The sequence below is a fragment of the Sebastes fasciatus genome, chromosome 19 (assembly GCF_043250625.1).
Source record: "Sebastes fasciatus isolate fSebFas1 chromosome 19, fSebFas1.pri, whole genome shotgun sequence".
NCBI classification, from domain to species: Eukaryota; Metazoa; Chordata; class Actinopteri; order Perciformes; family Sebastidae; genus Sebastes; species Sebastes fasciatus.
The window spans coordinates 122,609-135,021 of record NC_133813.1 but is presented as its reverse complement, the minus strand read 5'-3'; the positions used below and the strand labels follow the sequence as shown (position 1 = coordinate 135,021).

The 12,413-nt window shown below is 39.5% G+C and overlaps 1 protein-coding gene and 1 long non-coding RNA gene across 2 annotated transcripts; both read right to left on the bottom strand.

Annotated features, from left to right (window-relative positions):
• Positions 1-4,392: 4,392 nt before the first annotated feature.
• On the bottom strand, positions 4,393-4,926 carry LOC141757373 (uncharacterized). The gene is made up of 2 exons (XR_012591631.1): positions 4,589-4,926; positions 4,393-4,558 (listed from the first exon to the last, which is right to left on the bottom strand). It is a non-coding gene; the product is annotated as an uncharacterized LOC141757373 (long non-coding RNA).
• A 756-nt stretch (positions 4,927-5,682) lies between these two features.
• On the bottom strand, positions 5,683-11,047 carry ppp1r3b (protein phosphatase 1, regulatory subunit 3B). Its single transcript, XM_074617811.1, has 2 exons — positions 10,860-11,047; positions 5,683-6,956 (listed from the first exon to the last, which is right to left on the bottom strand). The coding sequence occupies exon 2, from the start codon at positions 6,923-6,925 to the stop codon at positions 6,065-6,067; it is 861 nt and encodes a 286-aa protein (XP_074473912.1). The 5' UTR covers positions 6,926-6,956; positions 10,860-11,047; the 3' UTR covers positions 5,683-6,064.
• Positions 11,048-12,413: the final 1,366 nt, after the last annotated feature.

The window sequence follows — 12,413 nt, the reverse complement described above, 5'->3', positions numbered from 1 at the left end:
CCCTTTCTCCCTCCCTATCTCCTCCTCTTCCTCCCTCCATCACTTCCTCCTCCTCCTCCTCCCTGCTGCTGCTGCTGGAGGAGGAGGAGGAGGAAGTTATTGTTCTGATTTGTCCAAATTTTCTTTCAAATCAGCCAAGAAATCCAGATTAAATGTAAAAAAAACAACTAAAAAAACATATTTATGTTTTTTAAAGAAACCCTCCCAGAGTTCCAGGAATATTAAATATATAACTTTACAAAGGATATATACATATATATATATATATATATATATATGTATATATATATTTATTTATATATATTTATATATATATATATGTATATATATGTATATATAAATAAATAAATGAAAAGGTTGTTATAACATGAGTTACATGGTAAATACTGACTAAGACATGAGAGGACACCAGAGAGGACTGTGTCTCCATCTACAGGACACGATGAGCAAAGAGACAATATTCATAATATATCTGCTTTGAAACAATAAACTCTCTGAGAGTGAAGAATCACAGCAGTATATCATGCCTAAATATAATAATTATAATAATAATATAACATTATCTGTTCTAAATGAACCTTAAAGGGAGATTCATCAAGTATTTAATCCTCTTATCATCATGGGAGTGGACTAATATGCTGCTTTATGTAAATGTATGTATATATTTATTATTGTAAATCAATGAACAACACAGATCAATAACAGATATTGATCCAGAAACCCTCACAGGTACTGCATTTAGCATAAAACAATATGCTCCAATCATAACATGGCAAACTGCAGCCCAACAGGCAACAACAGCTGTCAGTGTGTCAGTGTGCTGACTTGACTATGACTTGCCCCAAACTGCATGTGATTATCATAAAGTGGGCATGTCTGTAAAGGGGAGACTCGTGGGTACCCATAGAACCCATTTACATTCACTGATCTGGAGGTCAGAGGTCAAGGGACCTCTTTGAACATGGACATGACAGTTTGTCCTCTCCAACATTTAGTGTCAGTGTTGAGCGTTATTTAACCTCCTTCATGACCAGCTAGTCTGACATGGTTGGTACCGATGGATTCATCAGGTTCTATAGTTTACTATGATACAAGGATCACACTTTTCTTCTGCCTTTCTTTTGGACATTTTTAGACATTTTTCTGATTTTTTTTTTTCAGACTCTTTTTTTGGGAATTTTTTTTTCTTCTCAACAAGCTAGTATGACCTGGTTGGTCCTCCTCCAAAACCAGTTAGCATTTCTTTGGAATTAGCCATATTCACCTGGAGGACGAACTGGTCCCACCAGTTAACAGATTAACCCTGAACTGGGCCACGATCTCAGTCCACACCCTGCAGACTCACCTGAGTCACCTGAGTCTGCTGCAGGGTGTGAAGTGAGATCGTGGCCCAGTCCTGGAGAAAAATGTCTGAAAAATGTCCAATAAAATGTCCAAAAGATGTCTGAAGATGTCTGAAGATGTCTGAAGATGTCTGAAGATGTCTGAAAAAAAACAGAAAAATGTCCAAAAAAAAAAAAATATCCAAAGAAATGTCAAAAAATGTCTGAAAAAGTGTTAACCGGTTAACCGGTAAGCATTTATCATCATTTACCAATTACTTTCAAATGACTTTCAATACTTCAGTCCAGCAAACATCAGATACTTTTTTAGTTTACTGTAGATAGATACTGATCTAACAGACATTCATTTCAATGTGAACCTTTTGAACTGATCTGGTTGAATAGATCTATCTCTCTGTCTAAATACATCAGGGTGACAGGATGACTGATTATCTGTTGTTGATCACAGGTTCAGTATTCTCCTGCAGATCCAGGATCAGTTGTATGGTCTGCTGGTTTTAACGTGGCTTCAGGATCAGTGTTTCCTGTGTCTATAAAGAGGGTTAATAATAACTCTTCTGGCTCTGGTCTCCGGTCAGTGAACCGCTTTAACCTGCAGAACAAACAGATTCTGATCCAAGTTCACATCAGATCGGCCTACTTCCTCAAGGTCATACAGAGATATGGAGGTCAAATACAGCGCTGACGTGACCACAGACACAACGACGGGAGAGACCCGATACTGAACTACTGAGCTACTGAACCAATATTACATATTACAGAAGAAGAATTACATGAGATGACCCAGACAACATTAATAAAACAAATCATATAGTCTGCGTTGAAAAATCAGCCAATCCTTCATGAAGCAGAGTCCAGGACCGGCAGCAGAGTATATACATATACATATATGTATATATATACATATATATATATATGTATATATATATACAGCGGGTAAAATAAGTATTGAACACGTCACCATTCTTCTCAGTAAATATATTTCTAAAGGTGCTACTGACATGAAATTTTCACCAGATGTTGGTAACAACCCAAGTAATCTATACATACAAAGAAACCAAAACAAATAAGTTCAGAAATTAAGTTATGTGTAATAATGTGAAATGACACAGGGAAAAAGTATTGAACACGCTTACTGATATTTATTTAATACTTTGTACAAAAGCCTTTGTTGGTAATGACGGCTTCAAGACGCCTCCTGTATGGAGAAACTAGTCGTATGCATTGCTCAGGGCTGATTTTGGCCCATTCTTCCACACAAACAGTCTCTGAGCTTCTTCTATGAACTCTGATCTTCAGTTCTTTCCATAGTTTTTCAGTTGGATTCAAGTCAGGTGATTGGCTGGGCCATTCTAGCAGCTTTATTTTCTTTCTCTGAAACCAATTGAGAGTTTCCTTGGCTGTGCGTTTGGGATCATTGTCTTGCTGAAATGTCCACCCTCGTTTCATCTTCATCATCCTGGTAGATGGCAGCAGATCTTTATCAAGAATGTCTCGGTACATTTTTCCATTCATCCTTCCTTCAATTATGTGAAGTTTGCCAGTACCGTATGCTGAAAAGCAGCCCCACACCATGATGTTCCCACCTCCAGACTTCACTGTTGGTATGGTGTTTTTAGGGTGATGTGCAGTGCCATTTGTCCTCCAAACACGGTGTGTATTATGGCATCCAAAGAGTTAATCTCATCTGACCAGACTATATTCTCCCAGTATTTCACAGGCTTGTCCAAATGTTGTGCAGCAAACTTTAAACGAGCTTCAACATGCTTTTTCTTCAGCAATGGAGTCTTGTGTGGTGAGCGTGCATACAGGCCATGGCGGTTGAGTGCATTACTTATTGATTTCTTTGAATCAATTGTACCTGCTAATTCCAGGTCTTTCTGAAGCTCTCCACAAGTGGTCCTTGGCTCTTGGACAACTCTTCTGATAATTATTTTCACTCCTCTGTCTGAAATCTTGCGAGGAGCACCTGGTCGTGGCCAGTTTATGGTGAAATTATGTTCTTTCCACTTCCGGATTATGGCCCCAACAGTGTTCACTGGAACATTCAGAAGTTTAGAAATGTGGCTGTAACCAATGTCATCAGGATGTTTTACAACAATAAGGTTGCAAAGGTCTTGAGAGAGCTCTTTGCTTTTACCCATCATGGGATGTTTCTTGTGTGACACCTTGGTAATAAGACACCTTTTTATAGGCCATCAGTTGGGACTGAACCAGCTGATATTAATTTGCACTGACAAGGAGTCGGATTAATTTCTAATTACTGATAGATTAAAGCTGTTGTCTTGGTTTACCATGCCTTTTTGCACCTCCCTTTCTTCATGTGTTCAATACTTTTTCCCTGTGTCATTTCACATTATTACACATAACTTAATTTCTGAACTTATTTGTTTTGGTTTCTTTGTATGTATAGATTACTTGGGTTGGTACCAACATCTGGTGAAAAATTCATGTCAGTAGCACCTTTGGAAATATATTTACTGAGAAAAATGGTGACGTGTTCAATACTTATTTTACCCGCTGTATATATATATATAAATATACATATACGTATATATATATATTTGTGAATATAAGCTGAATTTATTTTTTAAATAGTAAACAAATGTATTATTTTACATTTTTTAGTTGTTTTGGTTTTCAGTAAGTAATATATATGTATATACACATCTATTTGTGAAAATAAGCTGATTTTATTATTTAATAATAAACACTTTTATTATTTGTTTTAAATTATTTAGTTATTTAGGTTTTTAATAAGCCCTTTTTTTCCCTATATATTAATTTGCAATGTTTTTTTTGTATTTTTCTTAACTAAAATTTAAGTAAAAATATGTAATGTTATTGTTCTTTTTTTAACCCTATAAGAAGACAGCAGATTGTATAGTTTCATATCACACGTAATAAACATTTAATAACAAGATGACTTTATTTCATAAACAACCCATTCAGACACGTTAGACACAACAAGACATTAAGAATCAACGTTAACGTTAAATTACAGTTTAATAAACAACATGTCGGCTTGTTTTAATAAAAAGGTGCAAAACTTCAGAGACGCTGCAGAAACATGGAGAACTCATTCATCACCCCACGCAGTGATGCATGATGGGAAACATGCTCCAACCTGCTCGCTTTATTTAATAAATTAACATGAATCACAGGTTTGATTCCAAACAGGTGACGAGACGGAACTGATGATGTAACCGTGGAAACTATTGAACTGATGATGTAACCGTGGAAACTATTGAGAGAGAGAAACCAGGTAAACGTCAGCTGTCATGTTGAGAAACAAACATCCTCTTTAAACCTTTAATACACTTGGTTTTCTTTATTTAATTATTATTAATATGATTAATCGCTTATAAAAATAGTTGCCGGTTAATTTAATAGTTGACAACTAATCGATTAATTGATTAATCGTTGCAGCTCTTCTCTGTTTAATATCAACCCCGATCACAACGTCATGATGAGGTCACGCTGTTAGCTGGTCGGACAGAATAAAACGTCTGAAGACGTAAATGTGTTCAACTAATCAGTAAAATAAAGTGAAGATGAATGGATGATGAGAGTTGTTGGTGATGAGAGTTGTTGGTGATGAGAGTTGTTGATGATGAGAGTTGTTGATGAGAGTTGTTGGTGATGAGAGTTGTTGGTGATGAGAGTTGTTGTTGATGAGAGTTGTTGATGATGAGAGTTGTTGATGATGAGAGTTGTTGGTGATGAGAGTTGTTGATGATGAGAGTTGTTGGTGATGAGAGTTGTTGATGATGAGAGTTGTTGATGATGAGAGTTGTTGATGAGAGTTGTTGGTGATGAGAGTTGTTGGTGATGAGAGTTGTTGGTGATGAGAGTTGTTGGTGATGAGAGTTGTTGGTGATGTGATGAGAGTTGTTGATGATGAGAGTTGTTGGTGATGAGAGTTGTTGGTGATGAGAGTTGTTGGTGATGAGAGTTGTTGGTGATGAGAGTTGTTGGTGATGAGAGTTGTTGATGAGAGTTGTTGATGATGAGAGTTGTTGATGAGAGTTGTTGGTGATGAGAGTTGTTGGTGATGAGAGTTGTTGGTGATGAGAGTTGTTGATGAGAGTTGTTGATGATGAGAGTTGTTGATGAGAGTTGTTGGTGATGAGAGTTGTTGGTGTTGTTGGTGATGAGAGTTGTTGGTGATGAGAGTTGTTGATGATGAGAGTTGTTGATGAGAGTTGTTGGTGATGAGAGTTGTTGGTGTTGTTGGTGATGAGAGTTGTTGGTGATGAGAGTTGTTGGTGATGAGAGTTGTTGGTGATGAGAGTTGTTGGTGATGAGAGTTGTTGGTGATGAGAGTTGTTGATGAGAGTTGTTGGTGATGAGAGTTGTTGGTGATGAGAGTTGTTGGTGATGAGAGTTGTTGGTGATGAGAGTTGTTGGTGATGAGAGTTGTTGATGATGAGAGTTGTTGGTGATGAGAGTTGTTGATGAGAGTTGTTGATGATGAGAGTTGTTGATGAGAGTTGTTGGTGATGAGAGTTGTTGGTGATGAGAGTTGTTGGTGATGAGAGTTGTTGGTGATGAGAGTTGTTGGTTGCAGCAGGTGGAGGATGACGTGACATTTACCTGTATAGGTAGAAAACAGTAATCATGATTCCTGCAGGTTCGTCAGTATTCAGAGTCGGTGACGGAGCTCTATGTTCAGCCACCGCCATCGCCACCCCACGCCACGCCACCGCCATGCTTCCTGTTCAGTAGTACGGGCCCGTGTTCTCGTATCCGGCGTAACTCGGCCAATCGGGGAAGATCCCGTGTGAGCAGGTGGGGCTGCCGTATCGGTCAAAGTGAATCCCAAAGTCTGAGGAGGCCGTGTGGCGGCTGCAGGCGTCCTGGCGGCTCCTCTTCAGGGACGACCAGACGATCCCGTAGTTGTCCCCCCGGTTGCTGTCCCAGTACTCGCGTCCACCCACCTCGTAACAGACGGCGAACGCGACGCACTCATGAGGCCTCAGCTGCTCGGGCAGCGACACGCTGAAGGAGAAGGTGTCGCTGTACGAGCTGGGATACGCGTCCTTCACGAACTGGCAGTCCACGTCGACGTGGCTCCGCCAGCTGTCGAACGTCACCCGCAGCTTCACCGTCTTCTCGAAGGACACGTTCTTGACTTTAACGGTTCCCGCCAACGCCTTCTCCTTCAGCACGCAGTGCTCCAGGCACACGTAGTTCCTCTCCAGGCTCTGGCGGAAGTTCAGGTAGTCTGAGGCGGGCTGAGTGAAGTCCAGCACCAGCTGGTCCTCCACGGCGCTCAGAGACAGAGCGGCGCTGAGCGTCTCCTGGACGTTCAGAGGGATAGCGATGGGGTCGCTGAACTGGGAGAAGACCTTCACTCTGGTCAGAGACAGGCCGCGGTGGTCGGCGAACGTCACCTGCTTCTTGGCCTTCCTGGAGTCCTTCCTGGAGGACCGTCCGTCCTCGGGCTCGGTCGGGTCCACGCGGTGGGGGGGCTGGAACCTCAGGCAGGAGCTCAGAGCAGGTTGGCATGTCTTAGGAGACGTCCTGAAGACAAACTCCTCTTTGGACAGGTACAGAGGTAAGGCCATGTCGATCGGCATCGTGGACTCAAGAGGACACACTCACAGGACACTACAGGAGACAGAGGACATGAGGCTGTTATAAGAGACAGAGGACATGAGGCTGTTATAAGAGACAGAGGACATGAGGTTGTTATAAGAGACAGAGGACATGAGGTTGTTATAAGAGACAGAGGACATGAGGTTGTTATAAGAGACAGAGGACATGAGGCTGTTATAAGAGACAGAGGACATGAGGTTGTTATAAGAGACAGAGGACATGAGGCTGTTATAAGAGACAGAGGACCTGAGGTTGTTATAAGAGACAGAGGACATGAGGTTGTTATAAGAGACAGAGGACATGAGGTTGTTATAAGAGACAGAGGACATGAGGCTGTTATAAGAGACAGAGGACATGAGGCTGTTATAAGAGACAGAGGACATGAGGCTGTTATAAGAGACAGAGGACATGAGGTTGTTATAAGAGACAGAGGACATGAGGTTGTTATAAGAGACAGAGGACATGAGGCTGTTATAAGAGACAGAGGACATGAGGTTGTTATAAGAGACAGAGGACATGAGGTTGTTATAAGAGACAGAGGACATGAGGCTGTTATAAGAGACAGAGGACATGAGGCTGTTATAAGAGACAGAGGACATGAGGCTGTTATAAGAGACAGAGGACATGAGGCTGTTATAAGAGACAGAGGACATGAGGTTGTTATAAGAGACAGAGGACATGAGGTTGTTATAAGAGACAGAGGACATGAGGCTGTTATAAGAGACAGAGGACATGAGGTTGTTATAAGAGACAGAGGACATGAGGTTGTTATAAGAGACAGAGGACATGAGGCTGTTATAAGAGACAGAGGACATGAGGCTGTTATAAGAGACAGAGGACATGAGGCTGTTATAATAAAAGAGGATATGAGAGTATTAGCATGGATGAATGAGAATGAGGACAGAGTTTATATAAGAATGAAAGGATTAAAGATCAGCTGTCTTCCTCGTGTGCTGCTGTGGATGAAGGACTGATCTCTGCAGTCTGCACTACAGAGGACATGAGGCTGTTATAAGAGACAGAGGACATGAGGCTGTTATAAGAGACAGAGGACATGAGGCTGTTATAAGAGACAGAGGACATGAGGTTGTTATAAGAGACAGAGGACATGAGGCTGTTATAAGAGACAGAGGACATGAGGCTGTTATAAGAGACAGAGGACATGAGGCTGTTATAAGAGACAGAGGACATGAGGCTGTTAATAATAAAAAGTAAAAATAAATAAATAAAAATAATAATAAATTAAAATCAAAACTTTTTAAATAAAATTATATTACTACTACTAATAATAATAATAACAATAATAATAATAAAATACTACTACTAATAATAATAATGATAATAATAGTCTCTCTATCTATCAGTATTATCTACAGTTGTGTTGAACACGGTCCTCTGATGGATATGAGAGTATTAAGCCTGGATGGATGAGAATGAGGACAGAGTTTATATAACTGAATGAAAGGATTAAAGATCAGCTGTCTTCCTCGTGTGCTGCTGTGGATGAAGGACTGATCTCTGCAGTCTGCACTATCTATCTAGTATTATTAGATTCTTAGAGTATCTCGTAGACATCTTTTACTCCCCATACAGGTAATAAAGTTTCTCCTCCACACACCTCTCTCCATCTCTCTACCTCTCTCCATCTCTCTACCTCTCCACCTCTCCATCTCTCCATCTCTCTACCTCTCCACCTCTCCATCTCTCCACCTCTCCACCTCTCCACCTCTCCATCTCTCCATCTCTCTACCTCTCCACCTCTCCATCTCTCCACCTCTCCACCTCTCCACCTCTCCACCGGAGGAAGAGTGAACTAGATCAGGAACACACCCCCCTCTGCACACCCACTGCTGCTTTCTGTCACTTCTGCATATTAATACCTGCTGCTACACCTTTATATTCATATTAATACCTGCAGCTACACCTTTATATTCATATTAATACCTGCTGCTACACCTTTATATTCATATTAATACCTGCAGCTACACCTTTATATTCATATTAATACCTGCTGCTACACCTTTATATTCACATTAATACCTGCTGCTACACCTTTATATTCACATTAATACCTGCTGCTACACCTTTATATTCATATTAATACCTGCTGCTACACCTTTATATTCATATTAATACCTGCAGCTACACCTTTATATTCATATTAATACCTGCTGCTACACCTTTATATTCATATTAATACCTGCTGCTACACCTTTATATTCATATTAATACCTGCAGCTACACCTTTATATTCATATTAATACCTACTGCTACACCTTTATATTCACATTAATACCTGCTGCTACACCTTTATATTCATATTAATACCTGCAGCTACACCTTTATATTAATATTAATACCTGCTGCTACACCTTTATATTCATATTAATACCTGCTGCTACACCTTTATATTCATATTAATACCTGCTGCTACACCTTTATATTCATATTAATACCTGCAGCTACACCTTTATATTAATATTAATACCTGCAGCTACACCTTTATATTAATATTAATACCTGCAGCTACACCTTTATATTAATATTAATACCTGCAGCTACACCTTTATATTAATATTAATACCTGCAGCTACACCTTTATATTAATATTAATACCTGCTGCTACACCTTTATATTCATATTAATACCTGCAGCTACACCTTTATATTAATATTAATACCTGCTGCTACACCTTTATATTCATATTAATACCTGCAGCTACACCTTTATATTCATATTAATACCTGCAGCTACACCTTTATATTCATATTAATACCTGCTGCTACACCTTTATATTCATATTAATACCTGCTGCTACACCTTTATATTCATATTAATACCTGCTGCTACACCTTTATATTCATATTAATACCTGCTGCTACACCTTTATATTCATATTAATACCTGCTGCTACACCTTTATATTCACATTAATACCTGCTGCTACACCTTTATATTCATATTAATACCTACTGCTACACCTTTATATTAATATTAATACCTGCAGCTACACCTTTATATTCATATTAATACCTGCTGCTACACCTTTATATTCATATTAATACCTGCAGCTACACCTTTATATTAATATTAATACCTGCTGCTACACCTTTATATTCATATTAATACCTGCAGCTACACCTTTATATTCATATTAATACCTGCAGCTACACCTTTATATTCATATTAATACCTACTGCTACACCTTTATATTCACATTAATACCTGCTGCTACACCTTTATATTCATATTAATACCTGCAGCTACACCTTTATATTAATATTAATACCTGCTGCTACACCTTTATATTCACATTAATACCTGCTGCTACACCTTTATATTCATATTAATACCTGCAGCTACACCTTTATATTCATATTAATACCTGCAGCTACACCTTTATATTCATATTAATACCTACTGCTACACCTTTATATTCATATTAATACCTGCAGCTACACCTTTATATTCATATTAATACCTGCAGCTACACCTTTATATTCATATTAATACCTGCTGCTACACCTTTATATTCATATTAATACCTGCTGCTACACCTTTATATTCATATTAATACCTGCTGCTACACCTTTATATTCATATTAATACCTGCAGCTACACCTTTATATTCATATTAATACCTGCAGCTACACCTTTATATTCACATTAATACCTGCTGCTACACCTTTATATTCATATTAATACCTGCTGCTACACCTTTATATTCATATTAATACCTGCTGCTACACCTTTATATTCACATTAATACCTGCTGCTACACCTTTATATTCATATTAATACCTGCTGCTACACCTTTATATTCATATTAATACCTGCAGCTACACCTTTATATTAATATTAATACCTGCAGCTCGGTATGCTGACAATAGAGTGGACGTGTCGGTGCAGGAGTTACCTGTCCAGGTGGTCGTGCAGTAGAAAGGGTCGCTGTTCCTTTAAGATGACGTAGCAGCTGCTCGGAGTCTCGGGATCATCTTTGATGTGAGCGTTCTGGTCGCGAGCTGCTCTCCTCACGTTCTAAACTTGTTGAACATTCTCTCTCTCGTGCTGCTGAACCAGCAGCCGGGCTTCACGTGAACACCTGCCAGCAGCCAATCAGAGCGCGCCTTGACGGAGTGCTCGACGCGTCACCGCCCCTCCACTCCCTCCAGGTATGGAGGCTCAGTGGTGTCAAAAATGTGACTCTCTGATTAGTTTGACTTCCTATTGTTTAGACTAAATTGAGGAAAAAAATAAATCTGAGATTTGGAGAATAAAGTCAGAATATAACAAGAAAAAAAGTCATAATATTGTGAGAATAAAGTCATAACTTTACGACAAAAAATGTAATTTCCTCCTCCTCTAAAGAGTCCGTTCCTCCATCAGGTCCGTGTGGTTCTTTCTTCAGAATAAACTCAGTTTCTTTAACAATCTCTTCCAGGTCCATTTTCACACTATTTCACCACTAAAATAACACGTACAATTACTACTTTATAAAATTATTACTTTATTCTCATAATACTAGGACTTTTTAAAAACTTATAATTTAATATTGATTTCATGATTTCAAAAAATAATAATAATTTTAAACTTCTTGACTTACCATGAGTATTTTTATATTTATCGTGCATACCTGTTATTTTCTGTTCCTGGTGGTAATGAGCCTCCATTGCATGTAGTTAATATTTTAGAAATGAATGAGTGAATATTGGAAGTCGCAGAGGACACGCCTCCAGAGGACACGCCTCCAGAGGACACGCCTCCAGAGGACACTTCTCCAGAGGACTCGTCTCCAGAGGACACGCCTCCAGAGGACACGCCTCCAGAGGACACTTCTCCAGAGGACACGCCTCCAGAGGACACTTCTCCAGAGGACACGCCTCCAGAGGACACGCCTCCAGAGGACACTTCTCCAGAGGACACGCCTCCAGAGGACACTTCTCCAGAGGACTCGTCTCCAGAGGTAAATCCACAATCACACATTCAGTGTGTAATTCTATCTGCAGGAATCCAGCAGGACGACCTCTCACCTCTCACATTTCAGACTCCTTCCACTCACACTGGTACTACCAGCACCACAACAGAACACGTCTGAACACATGAACACACGAACACAGATTATTATTCTGTCAGAAGTTTGTTAGAATGAACTCCATCTAGACAGAAGTCTTTATTGCAGCTTGAGGCTGCAGAGTGAAGTTAATGGACCTCCTGAATGTGGTCACAGAAAGTGTAATTTGAAGCCGTCATACAGGTTCATGTTCTCACTAATCAGGTTTTGGTCCTCAGTTTGGCAGATGGCTCTAAATACTACAACACCCATGAGCCTCAGCTGTTGTTACCATGGAGAAGAAGACGGTCAGAGGTGTGAATCAGTAGGGATACGTTTTTGTTTTTATTCTATCATTTATCTATTTTCTTTAATTGGTTTTTGGCGTCTCCATCTTAGTTTTTGGTCGTCATCATCTTG

Excerpts from the sequence above, each read along its gene's own strand:
- ppp1r3b (XM_074617811.1), bottom strand. The coding sequence starts at position 6,925 with ATGCCGATCGACATGGCCTTACCTCTGTACCTGTCCAAAGAGGAGTTT.